Source organism: Xyrauchen texanus, chromosome 40, assembly GCF_025860055.1.
Source record: "Xyrauchen texanus isolate HMW12.3.18 chromosome 40, RBS_HiC_50CHRs, whole genome shotgun sequence".
NCBI classification, from domain to species: Eukaryota; Metazoa; Chordata; class Actinopteri; order Cypriniformes; family Catostomidae; genus Xyrauchen; species Xyrauchen texanus.
In genome coordinates this window covers 36,314,280-36,341,866 of record NC_068315.1, presented here as the reverse complement: position 1 = coordinate 36,341,866, position 27,587 = coordinate 36,314,280, and the positions used below count along the sequence as shown (strand labels likewise).

General features: G+C 36.7%; 1 protein-coding gene across 1 annotated transcript in view; it reads right to left on the bottom strand.

Moving 5' to 3' along the window:
• Positions 1 to 1,372: 1,372 nt before the first annotated feature.
• Positions 1,373 to 27,587, bottom strand: part of LOC127633541 (wings apart-like protein homolog) — a 93,456-nt gene continuing 67,241 nt past the window's right edge. The window contains exons 10-20 of the mRNA XM_052112714.1: positions 24,436 to 24,663; positions 21,375 to 21,486; positions 21,145 to 21,242; positions 19,003 to 19,079; positions 13,347 to 13,519; positions 11,836 to 11,951; positions 8,519 to 8,683; positions 7,707 to 7,929; positions 7,500 to 7,588; positions 5,935 to 6,030; positions 1,373 to 3,363 (exon numbers count right to left, since the gene is read on the bottom strand). Coding sequence (XP_051968674.1) covers positions 3,298 to 3,363; positions 5,935 to 6,030; positions 7,500 to 7,588; positions 7,707 to 7,929; positions 8,519 to 8,683; positions 11,836 to 11,951; positions 13,347 to 13,519; positions 19,003 to 19,079; positions 21,145 to 21,242; positions 21,375 to 21,486; positions 24,436 to 24,663 — 1,443 coding nt within the window. The 3' untranslated portion in view covers positions 1,373 to 3,297. The remainder of the gene's footprint in view (positions 3,364 to 5,934; positions 6,031 to 7,499; positions 7,589 to 7,706; positions 7,930 to 8,518; positions 8,684 to 11,835; positions 11,952 to 13,346; positions 13,520 to 19,002; positions 19,080 to 21,144; positions 21,243 to 21,374; positions 21,487 to 24,435; positions 24,664 to 27,587) is intronic.

The window sequence follows — 27,587 nt, the reverse complement described above, 5'->3', positions numbered from 1 at the left end:
ATTTTTATGCAGATTTTGGGAAAATGTTGCTAAATTTCACCATTTTCTCCACAAATCAGTTCAACGCACAAATCTTGGGATGACCGGGGTTAGTTGATGACAAGGGGTAATAACAAGATTAATAAAAGAGTGTGATTGGGGTTGAGGCACATTGGGTATAATATAAGAATACATAATTTATAAACTTCATGCACATATATTTAACTCTACACACACATATAACATCAAATAATGTACATTAATAATAATAATAATTATTAGGCATTATACATAGTCAAGCCAAGTCAATGATATGTGACTAAAAATATATTACATTAATATAAGCAAAGATTTATACTTTTATACAAGTTTGTATTATAAAGATTTTCATAAGAATTCCAAATCACAAATGAATCATAATAATAATATAATCATATTAATTACATAAGCATTAATCGTATTATTAATGTTAAAAGACAAACATGTGTTGGTTTAAAATAAACATTGTACCACACAACATAAATGTAATCATTAATTAACAAGTATAAATATGTGTTTGTATTTAAGAGCTTCAGCTTTCAGAAGCAGCTGTGGTCTCTTATCATTGTCCCAACAGTCTGCACATATACATCTATGACATTACCTGCAGTAAGGGGAAATTCAGTTAAGAAATTTGACTCTTTACAACCAATAAGGATACTGATATTGATGATAAACCGTATTTGACAGTATAATCGAAATAATAAATCTCTATGTAATGTAGGATATTTAATACACCACAAACAGCATAAATCTGCTTTTATATGACAAACAGTACAGCAAACAGCTGAAAATCATTTGTAACAGTTAATGTATGATTTACTGGATCGGTTCCAATCCATAAAAATGTCTTAAATGTATTAAAGTTATATTCAGGGAATGTAAACATCAATAAACATGTTGGGAATCAAGACAACATAAATAATAATAATACTACAGTTCAAATATATGCTGGGAAAAGGCTCAATTTGTTCCAAAAATGTTGGCAATTATGTCAACTAGCTTTTTTCCTTTTTTTGTGTGACTTTAGCAAGCTCTAAAAGTTCATGTCATTTTGTTCCCTGCCAAAAGAGCTTTTATTACATTTCAGAGTATTAGCGATTGTTATCTGTAGTTTTTACTCATGTTTAGTGAATCATAATAGAATTGCTTCAGGTAACCATTGTAAATCTGCTTTCTTCTGCAAGTCTTGGGGTGGTTTTTCCACTTGTTTTCTCATCCAAGTTACATAGCAAAGTTGAACAGGAATGCTTTGAATCATTACCCCGAGCACAAGCACTAGTAAAACAGTGATTGCATTACAAACACCACTAATAATGCACAGTGAAGACAATCAATCAAAAAGTACTGAAAGTAGCAATTTTTATTCGAGTTAAAATTATGTACAAGTAACCAAAGAAATTGTTTTTGAAATTGGTACAAATGTTCCTGCAGTTGGCTTTTCGATAACTCTTTCACCTTACCTAAAAGAACACAACTGAGAAAAATGCGGTATAAAATAAAAATTGGATTGGATTCAGAAAAGTAGTCTATCTAGTTCTCCAACAGCACAATATTTACAGTATTTACAGTTCATGTTGCATCATTCATGTCCAGCCGTGTGAATTCAATCCTGCACTGATGTTTGGAGCTCACACACACACAGAAGCTCAAATCTGACCGACAGAGACTCTACCGAGAACATCCTTAAACTCTGTGAAAACCAGCAGTTTAGCAGTGAGAACAATGACCCCTAGAAATGCAGAATTAAATTTATTTTTCTGCACGCAGGCCTGTATTACCAACAAACCAGCTTGTGACAAGTATGTGTGTGTGTGTGTGTGCGCACGCATTGAAAAACAAGAACATTTACTTGAGTCGAAGCACATTAAAACATTTTGACAACAGCAGCAATGAGTTTCTGTCAAGCTTGTCATCAAGGTAAACAAACATTAGAACTGCAAACTACTGGCCTTATCAAAGGAATATTCCAGGTTAATCCAAGTTAAGCTTAATTGAAGAATGATTTGGTTTACTTACAATGGAAGTGAATGAGCCTGTATGTAAACATTCAAATACTCACCGTTTCAGATGTATAGACACAAGACTAAAGATTAAACACGTGACTCTGGTGTGACAAAATCATTTATCAGTGTAAAGTTATATTTAATATTACAACTTTATGGCATCGTCATAGCAACGCCGATATACCCTATACTGAAATCATTCCACATGAATATTGTTTACGTCTTGTGGCTATACATTTGAAATAGTAATTTAATGCTTACAGATTGTCCTGTAAATGCATACGGCCTACAAATGCGTCAATTGAGCTTAATTTGTATTGAACCTGGAATATTCCTTTAAATCAGTCTGGTTCTAAGAAATAATTATCTATCATTACCGAAGACTTCTTCCATTTGACAAATACTCCAGAAACTAATAAAGAGTGGGATGAAATGGAGGCTCAGTGCAACTCTTGGTTATCTAGAGTAATCAAGAGATTCATAAACTTTGTTTATTGGACTCCTGCAGCAACGATCAAGAGATTTCCTGGCTTTAAATCACCTTTAAATGTATTGAACTTTACCGTCTTGTAGTCAGAATATATTATTCATTCTCATGTATCTCACATTATTCAAAGGCATTTTCAAAAATGTTTTTAATGGTGGTTTGACAACTAAAACGTTCTAAAAACGTTTCATCCCTCTCCTGCCCTCGTGACATGAGCAGAAACGTAATTTATTCATTTGTAGACCTTTGACATGACACTATCGATAAAAAAAGAAAAGTCGTTACACAAAAGGGGCACATACTGAAGTGAAGAGAATGGTTTTGAACCAGAAGGGCAGTTCTTTCCACTATTTCAAAGGGAACCAGAACCTCTAATGCAGTTTTGGATTCGCCCTGCAATCGTTTGGGTCAGTGTCGAGCACTCAGAAATAAGCAGACTTGGGAGTGGAACAACAAGAAAATCATAGAGGACGGGGCAGCCTTTAACAAAGGTTTCTCAAAGCTACTCTAAATATCTGCTACATTGAAAGTGAAATTACATGGTGACAGTTCAACAGAGGTAAAACAAAGTTCTCTGTCACTCAATGCAACAATATCAAACTCTTGAAGAAGGAACGGATGAACAACTAGACAAACTCAAAACAGCTTCTTTAATGGAGTTCAGTGCATGATGTGCTTTAATCTTCAGTTTGTCGAGTCTGAGTGAGGAAGATACTGGATGATGATGATGATGATGATGATGGGTTCAAGTGTGTGCTGAAGTCTGTATGAATCTCCACGATTACACTAGCAGTGCTCCAGGTAATCGATGACTCTGGAGATAGACTTCTGTCCTGCAGTGCCCACATCACACTGCAAAGAACACATCAAAACACAGTCAGTCAATAAATATCACTGCTTTCTCATTCACTGTCCTTTGCACACGACTAGGCAGAAAATGGTATTGAGTTTGCATTGCTTTCATACATTAGAAAATGATCTTGCTACATTCATGTATAGCTGCAAATTATGATTATTTTATTAATCGATTAATCTAATGATTATTAGAGCGATTATTCAAGTATTTGGTCAATTATTGCAACGATTAATCATTCGCTCTTATTTATTCAGCTTGTGCCCGACTTGAAAGGTTGTATTAAACGTGCTTACTAACAATAAAGAGGACAAAATCATCTTTTTAAAATACCACTAAATGACATTCACTGAATTAAAGGTAAAAAATACTTTATTAATTTTAATTCAGTAAAGAAATTCACTGCAAATAATCCAATTGTTTTCAAGTGTTTTTGTCTTGTTTTCCATTAAAAAATGTCAAAAAATCCTTAAAACAAGGATTCTACTTCTGCGAGTGCAGTAAAGACAAAATATACTTGTATTCAAGATCTCTTCTCTAAAAGCAAGTCTGAATATCTGATATGCTGCTTCTCAGGTGAATGCATCTTTTTTAAAGGATTGTTAGATATTTTAAAATATGTTAAATATTATAATAATTTCTGCAGCATTGAAGGTCCCAATGAGCACAGTGACCTCCATCATCCGTAAATGGAAGTTTGGAAGTGCCAGGACTCTTCCTAGAGCGATCTTCAGGGAGGTGACCAATAACCTGATGGTCACTCTGACAGAGCTCCAGCATTTCTCTGTGGAGAGATGAGATCCTTCCAGAAGAACAACCATTTCTGCAGCACTGCACCAATCAGGCCTGTATGGTAGAGTGGCCAGACGGAAGCCACTCCTCAGTAAAAGGCACATGACAGCCAGCCTGGAGTTTGCCAAAAGGCACCTGAAGGACTCTCAGACCATGAGAAACAAAATTATCTGGTCTGATGAAACAAAGATTGAACTCTTTGGCCTGAATGTCAAGCGTCATGTCTGGAGGAAACCAGGCACTGCTCATCACCTGGTCAATCCCATCCCTACAGTGAAGCATGATGGTGGAAGTATCATACTGTGGGGATGTTTTTCATCACCAGGAACTGGGAGACTAGTCAGAATCGAGGGAAAGATGAATGCAGCAATGTACAGAGACATCCTTGATGAAAATCTGCTCCAGAGCGCTCTGGACCTCAGACTGGGGCGAAGGTTAATCATCCAGCAGGACAACGACCCTAAGCACACAGACAAGATAACAAAGGAGTGGCTACGGGACAACTCTGTGAATGTCCTTGAGTGGCCCAGCCAGAGCCCAGACTTGAACCCGATTGAACATCTCTGGAGAGATCTGAAAATGGCTGTGCACCGACACTCCCCATCCAACCTGATGAAGCTTGAGAGGTCCTGCAAAGAAGAATGGGAGACACTGCCCAAAAATAGGTGTGCCAAGCTTGTGGCATCATACACAAAAAGACTTGAGGCTGTAATTGGTGATTCAAGATTTCAAAAAAACTTCTTTCACGTTGTCATTATGGGGTATTGTTTGTAGAATTTTTAGGAAAATAATTAATTGAATCCATTATGGAATAAGGCTGTAGCATAACAAAATGTGGAAAAAGTGAAGTACTGTGAAAACTCTCCAGATTCACTGTATAACTGTATAACATTTAAACATCCACTTCCTTATTATCTGAACTTTAATAAAGGATGCATTAAAGATATAACCTTTTTACACACTCTGACAGGCAAGTTTTGCTCAAGTGGAACACCGGGCAAGGTTTCTCTTTATTTCACGTCAGGATGACACTGCTTCTAGATTTACTTGTTTTGTATTTCTGTAGTATAATTCCCTCATACATTGAGATCTACATCGCCTGAAGCTGTTTGGAGTGTGTCTGGACTGTGAACTGTGTTTTCTTCCTCTCCTCAATCAAGCGCGAGCTGCAGTGCTGCATTGGTCTTTCAAATGACCTCATGTTGCGTTAAATGTGATCAAACATCTATTCGACAATGAACTTTTTTTTAATTGTCGAAAATATCGACTAATGGTTTCAGCCCTACACTGATGCCACATAATTTAATTGATAATAGACCGATATATCGGCCAGAGCACGTCATCTGCCAATAGTTGATCATTTTCAGATAATAGGTATTAGATGATAAAACAGAAATGGTGTTTTGTTCATGTAACATTGTTTGTTATTTTATTTAGAATCATATGAATGTTTATGTGAATGTGAATTGAACATTCAATCCTGCTGTTATATACCTCACAATATTAAAGTACCATTTACTTTGTTTTTGTTTCTTTAAACCTTTGTCAAAAAAAATGTTGTGTCAGTAATTTTAATGACCAGATTAAAACTGATTGAGAAATACTTCCATTGTTTTATTTTAATCTGTTCATATTTAAGTAACTATTGTACTGAATGGAAAGTGTGTGGACATTACGTACTTTTGCTGTGATATCAAATTTGTTAACGAGAATGGTTTACAACCTCAATATCGGCCACTGAAAACCCATATTAGTGGACTAATGTCTTGTGCACTTACTGTAAGGTCCATGAAATTCAAGAACTTCTTGAGCATCTCCGTCATGACTGAAAAATCCCCTTTTGGCAGGTTTTCCCTCACAGTAGTCACATTCATCTAGAAGAGACACACCGCATTAGACACATATTCCTCCCTGGAGGTTACAGCAGAAGAGTCTCCGTTGAGCAAAGCATCTCTGTCCAGAAGGTTTATCAGTAAAGTGTCTTTAAAAACACGTCCAAATGAACACACATTTCAATTTGCTTTCTTCCAAATGCTCTGATGAGAATCAAAGCCACAAGCAGGACGAAGACAAACTGTACTTGTGGTTCTGTCATCCAAAATAAAAGCTTAGTTTTGTTAATTTGCTTTATTTTTCAAAAAACACAAAAGTGAACTTCAAAGTAAACAAAGGCAAATCATTTGCTGTGAAATAACTAGAGTATAATTGGCTTCAGAAAGAGTATAAAACGTTAGAGTATAAAACGTTTGTGTCAGTCAGAAAGCAACAGAGTGCTGTGAGAGTGTAGGAGAAGAGAGGAGTCCATTAGCTACAACCGATTTTACAGCTTACGTGTTAAAGCCTTGAAAATAAAGCCATTAACTTGATCAAACACATCTTCGGGCGTTTTCTTCTGATACCTACCCAGAAACTTTAAGATGGCAATTTAGACAAACAACTCTCAAAGTCTGCAATGACAAAGGTCTGATTTTTGCCAGGGGTCAAGGTTTGACTGGTTTGCTCCATTATGGGTGAAATAAAAAGCTTTCTACATGGATGGTGTTTCTGTGATAGCCATGTATTTCTCTCCAAGTTGTTTAGTGTGTCGCTATGTGGTTGCTGAAATGTTCTAGATGGTTGTTTAGTAGCTCAGGTCAGAAGAGCCCACCCTGAAGTCTCTATAATGTTCCGGTCTCCAGATATGGTTTAAACGGCTCCTTCAATCATAGCCTATGTGATTTTTTTTTTTCATCCATTTTATTTTCTGTCAGGCAAATCTCAAGTCCTAGCTCGTGTGAATAGCACAAATGGTATTAAATTAAAATGTTCATAATTAAATACTTCCAGCAGAACATGCCTAAAGGAATAATTTAATAATAACAGCATTTTATATCCCTCTCCAGGGCTCTTTTAGTCTGATTAGGGGCCGGGTATGCAGCATCATGACCCAGCCCCGTCCTCCTCCCTGCCACATATATGTTCTGTTTAAATGATGTTTGATATTAGGAAATAAACGGGATAGTAAATATAACAGGGTCAAATAAATAAATAGGCTCATCAACTTTTAAAATTGGGGAGCGAAAACTTCCTGATTCTTTTGTTGTCAACATCAATAACAAATATAAATGGCACTTGATACTCACACTTTCTTGAAAACCATGATAAAAACTATGCAAGATAAAAGAAATGTCACTCAGGTTTATATTTTGTTTACAATGTTGGGTCACCAATTGATGTCAGAGGTAATAATTTGGGTCCCGAAGCAAAAACAGTTTCTGAATATTCCTTTTCGGATGAACAATTCCTTTAATTTGAAGTCATGAGAACAAGTGTTCAAGGTTATCTGTGTGTACGTGTTACTCACAGGGCTCCCCTGGCAGAGACAGCCCAAAAGCAGTGCAGTGTACGATGCCACGATACTGTCCTCCATGTGCTTGCCAGCATGCTGAAGAGCTGAAAACATTGGCAAATATATAAAAAAAAGTAAAGAAAATAATTTCACGGCAGGAAATTAACGACAAGATTAAAGTGTGCATATTAACTCTTTGGGGTGAGTCTCGCGGGTCTCTACCTTTATTAAGATCTAGTTCTTCATCCTCCTCTTCTTTCTTCTTGTCCTCCTCTTCTTTCTTCTTGTCTTCTGTGCTGCGGTTTTCTGTTGCCACCCACTGGATCTCCTCATTGGTCTCCTGCCACTCTCCACTCTGGTCCAACTTGGATTTGGGTGCGTCGTTGATGAAGTCATCAGTCTCCGCCTCCGCCAACACGGCTGCACGCTCTCGCTGCAGGAAAAGCTATTTAAGCCCAAAAGAGAACAAGACCAGCGCTCTCATCAATTTAGAAGATTATTATAATATTATTGAATGTTTCATAAATCACTCCAATATCGTATGGCATGGCATCTCATTTATTAACAATTCTTTAACAAATATGTTTGTATTGTGTTTATTCAAAAAAGGATCAACTTCTGCTTAAATCATTTTCACTTGACACTTTCGGTGCATTTTATTATTTCCCCAGAATTCCAAAAATAATGTTAATCCTTATAATGTTAAATGAAAAAAGAAAAGAAAAAAAAAAAGAGTCATTTAATTTTACATGATTATTTCCCACCATCTCTAAACCTTAAAAATAAACAGACTGACTTTATGTGTGAGAATATTTATTAGTGAAATGAAATATTCCTCTAAGTGTGAGTCATGGCAGGAGTTTCCCCATCACTGTTGTGAAACTCAAGTCAAGTGGCTTTTAAGTATTAACAGATTAACACACAACTACTAGTAGTTATGACTGAACATGTATGGTCATGGAATCAGTACTGAGCAGTGTCCGTACAGCAGTTGTTTTTGTGTGTGTGTGTGTGTGTGTGTGTGTGTTGCGTACCTTCACGAGAGCAGCAATAGCATTGAGAGCGCCTTCAGTCTTCAGCTCGTCTTTATCAGACACACACATCGAGTCCCAGACGTCACCTCCCTCCATCTGCAGCTCCACCAGACAGTGTCTGTTCCTCGCACTGTACTCCACCAGATTAATGAGCAGGCCCAGACCCTACACACACACACACACACACCTCATTTAAACTGACACAGCAACCAAGATGCTACTCAGAGCTAAAAATTCCAGTTTAGCCATTAATCAACAAAATGCAAATGAAAACAAGGATGGAAATACAGTCTGCATTTGCAGGTATATCAGTGAATTGAATATACTGTTCTATTTATAATGATAATTCTCAATCGTTGCGCAGAAAGTCAACATGATTTAGTAGTCATTTGTCTTGTAATTAACAAAGCAATCATGTGATAGTAAACTTATATAGATAAGAAATAATCATAAAAATATCATAAGTGGAAACGCAAATACATATTGTGACACTATTACATATCTGTGGTCACTACAACCCTATACACTTTTGGTAATGAAACAAAGCGATATTTATTTACTAGTTTAATTTCATATATTCTTTGTTTGAAGTCTGAAAACAGCGCCACAGTACTGCAACAAAACAGTCAGCTCCGATGGTAACAGTTTCTACTTCTATTTTGTGATTAAGACTTTTGTTGTATCATTTAAGATATTCAAGACTTTTTATGACCTTAATTTTGGAAAACTGAATTCAAGACATCAAGACTTTAAGGATCCACAGGAACCCTGGCCTGTGAACCCAGCTACCGTAATAACAACGGTTTGATGGTCTGTGCAAATGGCTTAAGGGTTAACCCTCTGGGGTCGACGGACGCGGCGCGTCCTGCTGGAAGTTTTCCGTCATTACAACGGAAACAACATAAATTCTCCATCATTTTGGGGCATACAGATAAGTGTAAGACATCATTAGAGACTATAAAGGGTCTACTTTTATTTGTGTACACTCACAATAACAACAAAATCTCGTGCTTTTGTAAAATAAAGTAGAATATAAAGGGTGAGCTTTCAGCAGTCTCTGTGTTCACGAGCATATTTCAGAAACACGTCACAAAAATGAACTGATACTCCACAAATACTTATCACACAAACATGAAACATATGTCTAAAGAAAGCTTAAAATGTCTACTTTTAAATAAAACAATTCAAATTTAAAACAAATATTCTCCTGCAATGTAATCTGTATGAAACAAAGCAATGTATGGTTTTCCTGGCTCAGCTTCATTATAGGTAATGTGGTGTAGTGGCTAAAGCACAGGGCTGTTAATCAGAAGGTCACAGGTTCTAACCCCATGGCCGCCACCATTGTGTCCTTGAGCAAGACACTTAACTCCAGGTTGTTCCGGGGGGATTGTCCCTGTAATAATTGCACTGTAAGTCGCTTTGGATAAAAGCGTCTGCCAAATGCGTAAATGTAAATGTAAATGATGAATGCCCCCGACCTTAAAAACAGCAAGTTCATTCACTTTTCTGCATGTTTGGAAGATGGCATGATTCACAGGTGAGAAAGATCCTGGATAGTGATGAAGAGTTCACATTTTCCTCAGAAGAAGAGCAGGACTCCAGCCGAGGATACAATTTCAGACGAGTAAGTCATTGAGTTTTCATTAGTTGACATGCTATTTTATATAAACATGTACATATTTTACTAGTGTACTGTTTCCAGACTTGCCAGCCAGGATTCAGAGTATTGAAATTTGAAATATGTCCTAATAAGCAAGTTTTAGTTATATTTAAATGCTGTTTCGGCTAAAGCAGGTATTTAAATTGTATGCTGTATGATACAAATATGATATGAAATATGGTATAAAAATAAATGTTTAGACTATATTTTATCTAGTGTTTATTCTGTCTAATTATCATCAAAGAAGCTTGTGCTTGCAAATATGTGTTCAGGTTAAATGAGTAAAATTAACTTTAAATATGCCCATATTTGAAAATCAGCATATTATAATGATTTCTGAAGGATCATGTGACACTGACGACTGCAGTAATGATGCTGAAAATTCAGTCGATCACAAATTACATTTTACAATATATTCAAATAGAAAACGGTTTACAATATCACCGGTTTTACTGTATTTTGGATCAAATAAATCCAGTCTTGGTGAACAGAAGAGACTTCTTTTAACGGTAGTGTAGGTCTAAAATTAAGTCTTTATGTAAAGAAAATATATAGTCAGATTTCTTCTTTTAACTTAAAACTTGATTTTGATCATTAAGTCTCCTCGCATTCATTCTCTTTCTGTCACATTCCTCATTGATGGGCCCAGGGGAGGGGTCTTTTGTCCTCAGGTGTGAATCACATAAATATTCATGATCATTCACGCCTCCTTGCATATGACCTTTCTAACACTAAAAGTGTCTTACAAAAGTTCAATTACTAAATTGTTTTGTATGAATGAGTGATCAGGATGGTTTTAACATCATTTTGTAGAAAAAACTCTAGAGCTACAAGATCCAGTTCTCAAAAGTCTTGTGGACAAATGTTTAGTATGTGTTATATGGCCTTATTTCAGTGACTTAACATTTCAGTTTTTTAAAAACCATGCATAAACATTATTTTCTCAAAAATACAAACCTGTACATACATGTTGCTCACATATTATTGTAGCCCAGTTTGTGTTGAATACAGTGTTATCAGACTTTAGCCATTAATATGTTTTTAAGCAACTGAAAAAAGCACAAATGTCAAGGCATGTCAAAACTTTCCAGGGCCCAAAACACCCTCAGACCCCAGAGATTTTAAGTTACTTTGTTTACAGGTATTGCATTGATCATAACATGAGTTGAAAGAATGAATACAAGTTTTATAAACTATATAAAGTTTGTAAGCAAATATATCAGACTAGTGTACAATGTTTTAGTCTTGTGACTGTATTTTCATGTCTGTGGCATGCCCCTGTGCACTATGGTTATAGTAAAGTACAAATAAACTTATTTTCTGTGGAAATCTACATTATTCCAAAGCCACAAAAACTTTCCAAAAGTTTTCTGTCCCATGGAAATTTGTGAGTAGGTGCAGTTTCAATAAACAATAAACTTGCAGGTACACAACACAAGAGCACATTTTACTTCTGTCCTTCCTCATTTACATTCACCTTTTATTCTGACAATATATTGTGTCACTTGTGTGATCCTTAAATCATAAAGAATTGATTTGCATAACTGAAACACCACATGTTTCCCTAATTTAGATAACTTGAAAGCACTTCATTTCTACTGGTTATTTTCGAGCTTGATAATTCAATGTAACATTAGCGGAGGTGTGTACTCACCAGGACTCTGATGTCAAACCTCTGCTCTTGTGGCAGGTACTGCGGGACCCTGAGCACACAGTTCAGGGCCGTGTTGAGGAACTCGTCCTGCTCACCCGTCTTTGTGCTGCCCCATTCTACAAAGACAGAGAGACAGCACGATCAGTCACTGCATATACTGTTCATGAGTTCAGAGCTGGTTCATCAGGGATAGTCTTTGATTGTTGTTCTGTGAGCCGCTCACATCAGGCTTACCGCTGAAGGGTTTAGCAGTGATGTTAGCGAGCAGCTAGCCAAAATAGCACTGCTAACAGAATTTCTTCCAAGCAGTGAACAAAACCAGAGCAAACGACTCGTACTGACTTCACGCCTTTCAGATGCAGCATATTGACCCGACAGCTTCTGGCACATTATGTTTACAATACATTCTTTAACATTCGAGTGAAAAGTTTGTTTTTTTGGTGTTGAAACAGGCTGGACGGTGGACTACCATCAACAACAAATACTTAGACGATTTATGAAGTCGACAAATGTATCTTTAGAAATGGGTATGTCTTCTACTTAAGGCTCTTTTCGCTCTGTGGAATTCTAGATGGTAAAATAAGTTTTAGATCTTAGTTTTTAATTTGTATTAAGAGTGTGTTCATGCATCACAAGAGATTTATGTCATTTAAATTCATTTCTGCACATCTCAAAAATTCTGTATTGACTTTAATAGAATTCTTTGCTGGAAATACATTTTTAATGTTTCTGGAATAAAATGACCGACTCCTTTGTCTTGCAAAGTGTTAAATGTTAACATTTAATGCATCCTAAATACACACAATTAAACTATTTTTACATTTAAAAATGTGTGCATAATTTGGCAGAATCACAGCTTGATTGATAATTTGATAAATAAAAATCTTCTGCTCGCAAGTAATATTTCCCTTGATTTTTCCCATATCTCATCTCAAGCATGCTCTTCACTCACACTTTTCCCTTGGTTAACAAGTACACTAACTTTTGAACAAACTTTATTTGGGGTAGAGTTGTTAAAAAAAAAAAATAATAATAATAATAATAATAATAATAATATATATATATATTTATTAGGAATTATTTTCACACAATAAATGTTAAAATGGTTTATGAACAAGGGGGAACAAGACTAAAACAGCTAAATCTGTACATAAGTAGCAAAATATAAATGATGAAGGCCTGGTGAAGTTAACGGGACCTTCATATAACAGAAAGAGAAAAGTTCAAATCTTTTTGCTTTAATAAGAATCAACAACTGTGACATGAAACTGTCTGAAGCTGGAGAAACACCAGTCTAAATTTTGCAGTGGTACATGATAGGCAAAGAATTCCAAAACAACATCTTGGAGAGGGTTTTGTGATGTCTCAAAATCGAATTTTAGTCTTGAAAGCATCAGCAATGAAAATGCTAAATCTGCAATATTTTGTTTTGGGGCAGTAGAAAATGTTTCAATCATTTTGTTAAGACCTGCTGACTGGTCATAGTTTGGTGTGATACTCTGTGTACTGACCGTTGTCATGTGTGAGGTTGAGCAGGACACCGATGATGGCTCTCATACAGTCCTCTACAGCTTTCCCCACATTACTGTTGCTACAGTACGGCAGCAGAGTTCCTGATGAACACAGACCTCTGTTCACCTCTCGACTGTACCTCTGAATCATCTCTTCACAGTGACGCAACGCCCTGAAACACACAAACACACACACAATAAGCATGCTGCTTTAACTACAGTAAAACCCATCCAAAGAGATTTCAGTTCTGGTCTTATTGCCATTTACAACTATTCACTGCAAAAAGTTGAATATTCTGTCATTCTGCCTCAAGTCATCTTCAGGAAGCCATGTTTTTCTTCCTTCTATGGAGAATAGTTTTATACAATAAAAGTGAGTGGGGCAGACACCGTCAAGCTCCAAAAATGACATAAAATGCACATAATAGTCCACATGACTCATGAATTATAGTAGAAGTCTTCGCTTTATGCTTGACCAAAATTGAAGTGGTTCTTCATTGAATATCTTGAGGGCAGGCAGGTGACAACAATATTTTAATTCCTGCATGAACACTATCCTGAACCAGCAAGCACAAACATTACAACACTTGTTAAATCAAATCATTATTTATAATGTAATAAAATTACATTGACAGAATATGACAATTACTATTAAAAATGGAGACTTCAGTTGATGTCACATTTAGACGTTTTAACACTACATCTGGTACTATAACTGCATTCATGTTCTGAAACACATATTAAGTATATAGATGTGAACCAAAATAAGTAAATATAGCAGGAAAGACTCAGTATTGGGCAGTGACAGATTACATGGATTACGTCTGTATTATGTCCTTGGACATTTGAAAATGTGTAATAGGACTGATACATTTATGGATTAGTGATTACATTTTCAATGACAGCCGGCAGCAATAACTTGCACATAAATACCGATTAGCTTGTAAAATTGAAATGAGCATCTGAGACAGCACCTGAAATACATGCGACGGGACAAACCAGGAGGCACCATGTACACTGATGACAGTAAAAAGTGTCATCTAAAAGATTATTATCAGTACCAGAGCTATGCATCACTGTCTGCAATGAATAAGTTAGTTCAAGCATGAATTCAAGTAAATTCAACATTTGTACTCAATTCAAACATTTAGAAACATGTAAAATCTTAATTTTATTTATATTTGTTTGTTATCTTTGCAATGAGTCCTCAATGATCAATTTTAAAGTAGAAAAACTAATATTTATTTGCTGATTTGAGTAAATGTAACTGGTAAATAAAATAAGTAAACTTAACCTTTCAAAGCTGGTGTTCCCAGCATGCACTGTGCTTTAATTAATTAGCCTGCATGGTTTCACTGATTGCCAGGTTCATTTATGTTAAGACTGTTTGAACGTTACGTTTTGTTTAAGGTGGTGTAAGCAATTCCTGATAGGCTTTCTGCAGGTTCAAATGAATGAAGACTTTAAGACTTAAGGCCAAATAAAAGAACAATTTAAAACCAATTTTGCAATAATAATAATAATAATAATAATAATAATAATAATAATAAAAAAAGCACATTAAATAATTTATTAGCTGGTAAATACAAAACCACTGAGACTACTTGGATGACATGTTATTTATATTTTATTGTGCATTTTTGTGTGTTTTTAAAATATTACACTAAAACTGGATACAATATTAAAACTCTAAATGAATTCATTAAGAATGCATGTAGCCTAAAATATGTAGCCTATATTGTGACCATTCTCTTTAGTCACTTGCTGTCCAGCAAGACTTGACGCAATGACCAATGCTTTGGCAACATCACCACTTATGTCAAACACGGGAGTGGTGACAAAAAACATGCGTAAAAATACACTTTTATGGGATTCATTTGTTGAAAAATGATTCCGAGGGCTCTCGTTGACTGCTGTGCTTCAAGATCATCAACAGAGCTGACTGGACTGAGATCATTTCAACTGTATTATTATTATTATTATTATTATTAACTCATATCATTAATGTAATTGTATCACTAAGCATATGTATGCATTAATGATGGTTTTGTGTCATTTTTTTAATCATCTAATCTGTCAAACCTAACACAACAGTCTGCGTATCCACTGCCATTTTTGTAAATAAGAGGATTAGTCTCTAGACTTTATTCACTAATTGAATTCACTATTCACTAATGGAAATGAAGCTGTGAGGGATAGATTTACCATCTCTTCAATGGCACGAACACTATAAATCTGTAAAAAGATCCAATATCCCATCTGATTTTCCACAACTCATGTTGTCAGGAGTTTTAAGTCTACTGAGTGTCCTTGCAAAGATATTTTTCCAATGTTTTGTCTGCAGAACGATCCAAAAACACTTTAAACTGCAGTACAGCCCATTGAAGAGACTGTACGTCTATCCTACACAGCCTCGTTGTCATTGTCATTAAAAAGCAAAGATGGCACTGCGGTGAATAAGATCCAGCATGTGCTGAAGAACATTTAGATATTTTTTCTTGGCAGATACCTTTAATAAATACTTTAACAGGTAATTAAATGTAAGAGAATGGTGACTGAAACTCCCTAATATCTCCTTTTGATATCCACTGAAATAAGAAAGTCATACAGGTGATGACAATTTAAATTTTTTAAGTAAAAGTCAAAACTCATCAGTTACCATAAAAATGTCCATTTAATGTTGACAATATGTATTGAAAATGTTAACAGATTAAATTCTGAAAGAGAACTGTGCTGCATAATTAGTTATGATGTATATTGAAAACAAATTATATACTAAATATTAAATATAGGTAATATATTTTCTTAATATTATAATTTATATAATTATATTATTATTGTTTTGAATATTACTACAAAAACATTTAAATTGAGATGGCAGAGAAAATACCTGTATATGTTAGATGGAGCTCAAGAGATGTGGAGATGAGAGATATACAGTATCTCACAAAAGTGAGTACACCCCTCACATGTTTGTAAATATTTGATTATATCTTTTCATGTGACACCACTGAAGAAATGACACTTTGCTACAATGTGAAGTAGTGAGTGTACAGCTTGTATAACAATGTAAATTTGCTGTCCCCTCAAAATTACTCAACACACAACTGCTGGCAACAAAAGTGAGTACACCCCTTAGTGAAAATGTCCAAATTGGGCCCAATTAGCCATTTTCCCTCCCCAGTGTCACGTGACTCGTTAGTTTTACAAGGTCTCAGGTGTGAATGGGGAGCGGTGTGTTAAATTTGGTGTCATCACTCACACTCCCTCAAACTGGTCACTGGAAGTTCAACATGGCACCTCATGACAAAGAACTCTGAGGATCTGAAAAAAGAATTGTTGCTCTACATAAAGATGGCCTAGGCTATAAGAAGAGTGCCAAGACCCTGACACTGAGCTGCAGCACGGTGGCAAAGACCATACAGTGGTTTAACAGGACAGGTTCCACCAGGGGTGTGAAAATGGCTAATTGGGCCAAATTTTCAGCGGTTTAGACATTAATGGCTGTGTGTTGAGTTATTTTGAGGGGACAGCAAATTTACACTGTTTTAAAAGCTGTACACTCACTACATTGTAGCAAAGTGTCATTTCTTCAATAATGCACGAGAGAGAGAGAGAGAGAGAGAGAGAGAGAGAGATGATTATGGCTGTTTTAAGCATCTCCTCTATTCATGGCCCATGTAAGACCTCAGCTAATACAATTTAAGACTTCTTGTAATTTAAGATATTTAAGACTTTTATGGCCTTAAATTGTAAAAAGTACATTTAACACTTTTTAACTCTTTCCCCGCCAGCATTTTTAAAAAAAGTTGCCAGCCACCGCCAGGGTTTTTGACGATTTTCGCTAAACTTGAATATATGAAGATGCTATATATCAAAATAAAGATCTGAGCCTCTGCTTTTAGGCAAAAAAAAACGATTTTATTTTATCTTCATTTGTTCTTTTTTTATTGCCACTTGAACAGAGGTAGGTTTTGTCAAAAACAACATTTCGGACAAAAAGCTGAGAAAAAGGCATTTTTATCAAACAAGTGCTTTAGTATTAGTATGGTGTTCCACTTCACGTTTGAGACAATCGCAGTCTGTTTCTTTGATCAAAGAGTTGCATACATGGATACCCGGAAAATTCCGTGTTTGGCGGGGAAGCGTTTTTTCATAAAACCCGGAAAATTCCGTGTTTGGCGGGGAAAGAGTTAAGGACCCGTGGAAACCTTGCCTGAGAAAGACTGTTGATATTTGAACTCAACAGCTAAAACAAACACACCCCTCCCTTCAATGCTCCTTCAGAAGCTCCACCCCCTCAAACTCATGGACGTGCAACAGTGTTGTGTGGATCGGTCCCATCCACTTTGTTTATTTTCCTATTTACAGAGCCAAGGCTGAGTACAAACACCAGATTTTATTTTCAGCGCACACACAGAACGGATAGCTAGTGGACCGTGAAGATATATTTGCGGAATATGACAAAAAAGTGTTTTGGGTTAAAATGACTTACATCTGAAGTTAATTTCTAACCCATACATGATAAAAAAAAATGATCTGCTTATTGTTGCCGCCAAGTGCCGTTTCTCATTTCATACAGCAATAATGCAAGGTGATACATTAAGCCTTCCACCTGCGGCCGACACATTTTAAAAGGATAGTCCATAGGGGCCTGGGTATCTCAGAGAGTATTGATGCTGACTACCACCCCTGGAGTTCTTGAGTTCAAATTCAGGGCATGCCGAGTGAATCCAGTCAGGTGTCCTAAGCAACCAAATTGGCCAGGTTGCTAGGGAGGGTAGAGTCACATTGGTTAACAACCTCGTGGTCACTATAATGTAGTTCGCATTTGGAATTATCCATCAGTGTCATTAAAATTCACTCCAGGACAGGAACTTTTGCGTAAACAATGCCTTTGCGTGTGTGCGTGTGAGACAGAGAAAGTGTGTTTTCGCTGTGGAAAGAGAAAGAGTCTGTATCCACAGCACAAGCTCTACAGTGCAACCAGCTCCATGCAAAATGCCTCTAATATGCTTAGCATAATGAGAAGTCATTAGTGTGCAAGATGGAAGAGGAGGAGCTTCGTGAGTTCAGATACTAGTGTGGGGTCATTATTAATGCAGCCTGCCGTTCTCTCTAACTGAATTAGAGCCAGCTGAACGCGCTCACACAGCCATGTGTGCGTTTGTGAGATGGATTTGTTGACTCACTGAGATCCCCCCTCATAGCCCTGAACTCCCATGCTGACTTCACAGTGCACTCTGAAGGGTTTGACCCCATCTAGAGAGCTGGGACATCAGCCCTTAATTTCATTACCAGCGGAAGAGAGGCCAGACTGCGTCAAAGACACAAGAATGAGCTACATTTATCATAACGGATGATTAAAAGGTACGCGCCACTCACTGCAGTTTCATATGGAAACCTAATTTGTGCTAGCATGTTGTGGATGCTTAAGATGCTTGAGCAGTATCACAGGGTGGTTTCTGGCACAGCAGCTCTGGGCTCATAGTGTTGATAAAGTGTTTCTGTTCTGTTTGGGGGTGTCTGATGTGATAAGGAGAGCTAGCAGAAAGAGCATGGTTAACATGCATTCTCCCTGTCCACACAAACCACTAGTCTACAGTAAAACTACAGCTAGACTGCTCAACAACCGTGTTTTGTTTTTGGCACTTACTTTGCTGAAGACACTATGAGTTGAGAGTCCTTGTAGGCGATCAAGTAGCCCTGGTTTTCTAGATTGTGAACAGTTACCTGAATCAAAAAATGTCATTAAAACATAAAAGTTGCAAAAATAAATTTTCCTTTTGTATAACTACACTCTATAAAGTTGCCCCAACAGAGATACAAGTCTACATTAAATAAAACACAATAATAATGTAAACACAATGCTCGAAACAGCAATATGAAAGACAAATACAGAGAGCAAACACGTAACTCTGTGAGACTGGGGAGAGAAAAAAAAATATTCTCCATTCACAAAAGCAATGACACTTTCTCTCAAGTGATCTGGCACAGATGCACAAAAATATCATAATCAGAATTTTTTATTAATTATTAATAATTTTGTTCACAAAAAAAAGCATAGAAATAGAAAAACATTGTAGCTAAAGATAAGTGCCATGCGGGGTACAATATCTGCTAAGATGAACTGAAACGGAAGATACATAAATACCTTGAGCTTTAAAAAGTAGTCTGCTACACTGTAAGATACTACAAACAAAAATGTACTTTCTACAGTTAAGCAATTTAAAGACGACGATATTTTTAAAATACAACAATCAGATGATATTATTTATTATTTCATTGAAAATGATCGTCTGATGGTTACATATTTAACAACGGTGACATGCCCTATGAAAATGACCCATGATTTTACTACAGTAATCATAGTTTAACCATGATATTTGTAGTAAAACCAAAGTAACCACACAATTACATTTTATTGTAGTAAAATCATGATTAATTTTCGTAAGTGTTAAAAACATACTTTGCTTCAAAAAGAAGGCAAAGTCCCTTTAAGGCTGTCTGGGGCTCAAGTGAGTCAGTGAATCATTTAAGTGAACTAGTTCATTTACATGAAGCATCCAACAGAATTGACTCACTAAAATGAAAATAAAATGAGTTCCCAATGCTAAATAGAAGTGAATCATTTATTTTAACAGATTCATTTACATTTACTGTCTGAAAGAACTGACTCAATAATATCAATCAAGAAAATGTGAGAATCATTTATTTTATGGCAGATGCTATTTATACCCTGGTGCAAATAATGGTATAAGCTATTATAACCAAGTGCAAATAGTGCCATATTTAAATCATACAGTATGGGAATCACTGCAGTGTATTTATTGTGTTTAGTCCCACAGACACACTACATTAACCCCTACCCTTACCTTAGAAAAAATAACCTTGGTTTTACAACAGTAACCATGGTTTCACACGGGAACGAGTTTGATTGACAAACCCCGCCTCCATGACCAAATCACTGTGATGAAATCAACATTTACAGGTATATAATTATTTGTATCTATTATAGTATTGAATGAAATGTTAAGAATGGAATCAGGAAATCGGATGGGGAAAAAAAAAAAAAAAAAAAAGAGTGGGACAAAAGGCTGATTCAAAATGTGGTCACAAGGACAACAGTACACACGCCACACCACTGCAGCAACACCTATTGTTTAGTCTGTCATATATTTCTGTGGTTTCACCAGACTATTGGGATGCAAATAGACATTCTTTTATTTTATTCATTTTATTTCTATAAACTGTGTGAAAGAAGCGATTCACTTAAATGATTCAGTTTCCCCAGTGCTACATGAAAGACAGGATGGTTCAGGTGATTGTGTTTGATTCACTCAACTCAGTTGATTCGTTCACAATATAGTGTGACAAATGAAGTGTTTTGTGATGATAAAGCGCTACTCGCTGGAAAATGAAGCTCATCTCTGGAAAAGTGTCACTATATTGTGAAAACAGCTGAACTACTGTCACGCTACTGAAACATGTGGTTACTGCAAGTTTATAGTGTACCCCAACACTTGCCACATTCTTCAGTAACTACATAACTAGGCCTATCATAATTTATTGCAAGTGATTTGTGCCTATATGCCATTGTTATAATTAAGATAATATGCATTGAATATCATTTGTGTTAGCTATTGCTAAATCTCAGGAGTCTTAAGACAAACGTATAAGATCTTATATTGGCAAATAAGCACTTCATCAGAGGTTTGAACACAAAAATATATGACTTAAAATCCTAATCCTCTACTTGATGTCAAATAAACTGAAGTGTGAAAAAAGAGAAACTTACACTCTCTAGTACACGCAGACATCTCTCAGCCCCCCACAACGACGCCACTAGATTCTCCTTATCATCCTCTTGGCTCAGATTCTCCACACACTCTTTCACTGAGAGGAAACACACACATCTCTCACCTAAAATATCTATGCACATGCTCAAAATGTGCTCTTAACAGAAGAAAACAAAACTATTTCCATGCAGAATTCTTTTGTTCAGTATGTACTCAATAAGATGTGTACCTTTATCTACAATGTGATCCAGGCCTCCCAGAAGCCTGAGCTCTTCTTTGAACCAGTCACCCGCTCTTTTCGACGTCAACGATAACAACGTCTCCATGGCTAAATGTCCCGTCTAAAAAAAGAAAGAGAATGCATATTAGACATTGATGTCACTGATTCAGAACCCAGATTTTCCACTGAACATCAAGTGGTGAAAATCACGTTTTTTAGGATGAGGGCATGTCCTGCAAACCTGTCCATATCAGCACCTGCCCGATTTGGCCGTTTCTACCACAAGACTGAAAATTACGGCAGAGTTTGGTATGATGCGCAGGATTTGACTAGAGCTGTTGAAATTAATTGCATGCATTAATGCGTTAATTCAAAATGTTTAACGTTGTCGATATTTTTAACATGTGTCCACCGGCATTACACTGACAAATACACCACAGCGATTTTGTGTGTTCAACAACAAAGATTAAGAAATGGAGAAAGGACCTCTTACAAGTCAAACCCAGAGTGTACTTTTGACAAAAATGAAGTACCTTGCATTCTTTATAAGGTGGCATTTTTGAAAGCCAAACACATGATGTCTGACCCTGATGAGGGACCACTGTGCCAGCTAGCTTGTTGGAGTTCTCCCATTGAAAGTCTGTGGATAGTCACAGGCACAGTAAACTGAAGCCGCATTTACATGACACGCTGGAGTGAAGCACGCCGTGTTGCACTTCCGTCTTACTGGACAATTTGGATGAAGTATCATCACATGAGCAGTGTCAGTGCTAAAAGCAAAACAAGATGTTCACTGCAGCACTGTTCATGTCCATTCAAACTTCAAAGCAGCGCATGACGATGATGTTGAGCAGAGCATTGACGCCCTGAAGAGGATCATGTGACTGCGGCTTCACGATTACTGGATCACAACAGCCTGGCAGCTAATGAATATTGTGGAGGGCGAGAGTTTTACTGCCCATTACAATGAACACTCAAACTATAGGGGTAGTTCCTTCAGTTAGGCTTTGGGAAATGTTAAAAGTATTTGTTACTTGAATTGGTGTTATTTTAGCGCATTTCTATCTTTATACTATGGGAGGATTAGTTTTGGAAAATGTTAATAAAGCACTTCTTACACATTGATTGGTTTTCATTTCTAAGAAGGAACTAAAAGCATTTTGACAGGAAGAGAAGCACTTGCAAAATATGTGATTAATCACAATATAAAATTGTAAAGACTGTCAGCACAATAAAAGCATATGGGAAGCGTTTTCTCCTTGCGTTTAAATCTAAATCTATTTAAGATGCCATCCTAACTATTCAAGTTGATTTAGTTAGTTGAATTCTATTATTTGTATTTAGCCAGGGACTAAAAACAGAAAGTCATTTGGGTTCATTCGAGCAGAAACAGTATTTTATTGTTACGGTTCAGAGGCATTCCACAGCCTCATTTTCAAATGGTTACCAGTTAGAGCTAAATAAATGGACGGTTAATGACATACTTTTTAAAGTGACAGTACTCTGTGCTAAGGGCGGGTGATAAACCAGCTGCAGTCTTTCCAGATCTCACAAGAAAAACAAGCTCAAAATAAGGGACTTGCCACACACAAAATAAGCAAAAACAAGTTTTCCATTTTCTCATGTGGGGAAATTGTTTTAGGATAACTCAAAACAAGCATCATATACATCAGCCTATATAAAATAAAGTTTTTCAATAAATGTATTCATGATATGAAATATATCCCCCGAAAACATTTCAAATATGAATTTGAAATAAATAACCCAAATCTCTCTCTCTCCTGCATGCATGCACACATTGCATTGGCACATTTGGACTAAACGTCACCTTTTGATGTGGGTAAATGAATGTCATTTTTTTTAACATTGGTTTTTAAACTAGAGGTGTCCTTCAGAATCAAAAAGGACATGCACATGTTCTACTAATAAGAGAGAAGCCTAATTATTTCGGGCAACAGGAAGTGGTTTACTGAGATAAACCCTTTGGTCTCATAAAAAAAAGATCAGAACAAAATTAACAAGTTATTAACCGGTTGCCAGCATTTAAAATGTATATTTTCACTTCGGAACAATTGTTCCCATTTTCGAGTACGTTCTGCAAAAAATAAGTTCCTTATTCCTTGAATAAATTTCCTTGAACTGTTTAAAGCATTTAGCATTGCTTTCCCATGGTGTCAGTAGAGACCTTCAACCCATTCAGTTGAGACTCAATGGTCTAAAAGACCCTTGACAGATTTGATGGTTGATGATTCGGTGTTAGTCAGACTCTTATGGTTCAAGCACATTACGAGCAAACAAGTAAATCTATCTTACATATCACATAGGTGGATAAGGTCAGGAGATAGATAGTGTGTAGGGAAAAAATACTGAAGTGTATCCACTAGAGGGAGCAGATACAGAACATATCCAGAACTCCTAAATCAACACAATCTCTCACCCATCTCTCACAGGCGTTCAGACAGCCAGCAAAGATGAGATTTCCTAGTACATACACAACTCAAATATGTTCCCTTTTTTATTCTGATTTCTGATTAAAATTAGATTTTTGGAAAAACAAATTCAACATGATCAATCAGATATTGTCAGGAGTTGTATCTGAATTCTCTCATGTTTGCTTACTCTTTTCTCAACAGCAAACTAGATGACAGTCACTATGTGGTGAACAGGGAATAGGTGGACCAGTCAGTGGTTTTAGATGCATGAATGTGTAAAATGCCTCTCGTGTGCCTCCTGCACCACGGGGAGATGTCTTTATAGACATGAGCAGAGGCAAATTTCCAGTTTTACGTCCACTTTTTCCACACTGACAACTTCTGTAGCAGAAGAAAGTCTCTTGGCATTGAGCTTGTCATTTCTATAGCAACCGGTGTACATACACCAGATATTGACTATTCTGCTTGAAAATAATGGGTCATATTTCATCACTTGCATGTGACAGTGCAGACAGTCTGTTCCATAGATCAGACTGGAAAACCAATTTGGATGTGTACAGTACAAAGGAAAAAATGCAGAAGTGCATGACAAAATCTGGGCAGACACACTTCTGAAAACACAAGCAAGAGAAGTTTACCGTGATGTTCTCCAGGTCCAGATGCTTATTGTGAACTGTCTCGCAGAGTTTGCGAATCTTTTCTTTCACTTTGTTCATCTCTCTCGCCGTCAGCTGATCAGCTGTGGATTTGTCCTGTTCCAACTCCAGTAATCGGATCATGAGATCCAGACTGGCTCGATCCAGGTCCATGTTCAAGCGGTCTCTGCTGAGGATGTACATCAGAGAGGCCGAACACAGAGCTAGATTCTGAGGGTCACAAACAGAAAAGGAAAAGACATTTTAACATAAGACACCAGCTGAAGACATTTGGGAGGTTCACACATAAGTCCATGATGTTTCTTTTAGATCTGCCAAAATAACACGTTAATGCAAGCAATTAAGTGACAAAGTGAAGGGAAAAGTAGCTCTTAATGATATTTGTTGTAAAAAAAAAAACAAGCCTAGGTGGAACTTGTGACAGAAGTCAAGTATGTTTCAGCAAAAGGTGCATTTTAATTACCACAGAAGCAAGGAAAGTCTGATTTTGGTTGATGCTGGTTCCCTGAAGTGAATCATGAATGCAGCTTCACAATTGCTGTAACAAAGCGGACAGCCACAGTCTGCCGGCTGACTAATATTGTGGAGGATGAGAATTTAAGAGATTTAATGTTTTAAATGTGAATCGACATCAAGATTTCAGGTTAAAATTTAGATGGTGTTTCTTCAACTTCTGGCACCTTTAGCACTAGTGATTGATCATCTGGGTTCTGCAAGCCATCTCTCCTGCTTCTTTGAATGCTCCACAAGTAAGCTAATAAAATAATTTAAACTAAATTATTTATGTGCATTTATTTATTGGCAAGAAGTCTTGTAATAAGCTGGATAATGAGGAGTCAGATGTGCATTTGCACAGAATAAACACCAACAGATCTCAGATGCAGACGGGAGGTGGATTGAGGTGGATTTCAGCTGTTCAGTGATTTCTTCACATAATTTCAACTAAAATCACTACTTAATGTCCATGTATTTATTTATTTGGTTAGTAGCCATGTAATAAGCAGGATATTGTAAAGTCAGACAGTTGTTATCGCAAAATATACCCCTTCAGGGTGACACAAGAGTTCATGATCACCCTTTCAGGGTTTATTGTCCGATAACAACCAGCTGACTGTACATATTTAAATAAACACAATTAAATCAGATTTTCACACTTTAGATCATTTGGAAATATTAGTTTCATGAAATGAAGCCCAATAAAAATCTTAAGCTCTCTACTGATATTTCCCTTGATTTTTCTTTGTCTCATATGTCATCTCAAGCAGTCTCATCACTCACACCTTTGTCCACTTGATTAACACGTACAGTAACTTTTCAACAAACTTTATTAGGGGCAAAATGTTTGGTGTGGTGGAAATGACGCCTCAACTGTCATAAAAGCTCAAATTAAAGTGTTACGGAATCAGATTACTTTTTTTGAGTAATGAGTAAAGTAACGCAATATATTTTATTTAAGACAATAATATCGGAGTTATTTTTTTTTCAATAAGTAATGCGTTCTGATAAATCAGAAGTAAAAGTGTGCAAACTTCGAGGAGAGGCAAAGATGGGCATTGTAGTTCTAGAGAGTGGGAGGCTTACTAGAGATGTTTAGTGAAGTTGAAGTATGTGTGTGCATGATGGGCATTGTAGTTCTAGAGTTGGACAGAGCACAACAAATCTTTTACCCCACCCTGAGATTTATGATACACCAGCAGCCATATCACACTACAGCTCTTGACTGGTTGCCCAGTAAAGCTAAGCAGGGTTGAGCCTGGCCAGTACCTGGATGGGAGATCTTCTGGGGAAAAACAAGGTTGCTGCTGGAAGTGGTATTAGGGAGGCCAGCAGGGGGTGCTCACCTGTCTGTGTGGGTCCTAATGCCCCAGTATAGTGACAGGGACACTATACTGTAAAAAAAGCATTGTCTTTCGGATGAGATGTTAAATCGAGGTCCTGACTCTCTGTGGACTCTCCCAGGACACTTCTTGTAAAGAGTAGGGGTGTAACCCCGGTGTCATATCCAAGTTCCCCCCAGTGGGGGGGGATTGTATTAATCTCCATCCCTGAATTGGCTACATCACTCTACTCTCTCCTCTCCACCAATAGCTGGTGTTCTGGCGCACTATGGCTGCCGTCACATCATCCAGGAGGATGCTGCACACTGGTGGCGGTTGAGGAGATTCCCCCTATACTATTTAAAGTGCTTTGAGTGCCTAGAAAAGCACTATATAAATGTAAGGAATTATTATTAAAATATTGCTGGTAAAGGAATGTAAATCTAAATGCTTCAATGGAATCCAGTTGTACTCATCATTGATTTTTATTGTGCACTGGAGGTTACATGAGCAGCCGTCATACACTTTTGCCATTGTCTTTGTGAAACTTTGATTCTTGTGCTTGATTCATGTAAGCCGCATTTAAAAAGTGTAAACACATTTTTGTGGTTTCTTAAAATTTCTTAAAATATTTGACATTTTTGTTCTATAATAAACAAGTTATTTGATTAGTGAAACAAAGTTTTGAAGACATTTTGGTAGCATTAAAAACTATTCCATTCAAGTTGTATCAACATGCACCTCTGATGTTGTGGCGTCTGCACTCACTGTGGATCAACTCAAAACAAGCGGGCACTGAGATGACTTAAGTGAAAAATTTATTCATCAGACTTATTCCTTGAATATGCTAGGATGGCATTCCCCACTGAATTTATCCTGACTTCTGAACAACATCTTAAGTTGACTCTGGCATTGTCAATGGGAACAGCACATGATGACATATAAGATGCAGGTTCAAGTGTTGGACTTTACTGCTATAGGTATGACAGTGTTTATTCTTCATTACTCATACTGGCTGCCATGTTGATGGAAAAACAAACCATGCATATTCCAGTTATTGAGTCTTCATTATAAATATGACGTGAAGACCTACCGATCGTAGACGTTCTAAATATCTGTTTGTTTACTGTTGTTCTGTCATGAGTATTGTACAGTAGCTAGCATGACTTGTAATGTCTCTACATATCTTGTGTATTTGTATTGAATGCACAGCAGAAGAGAGAGTGGCGGTGAGAAAAAAGTAACGCAAAAGTAATGTAATGCTATACTTTCCATAAAAAGTAACCTTTTAATTAATCTAGTTACCTTTTTTTAAGG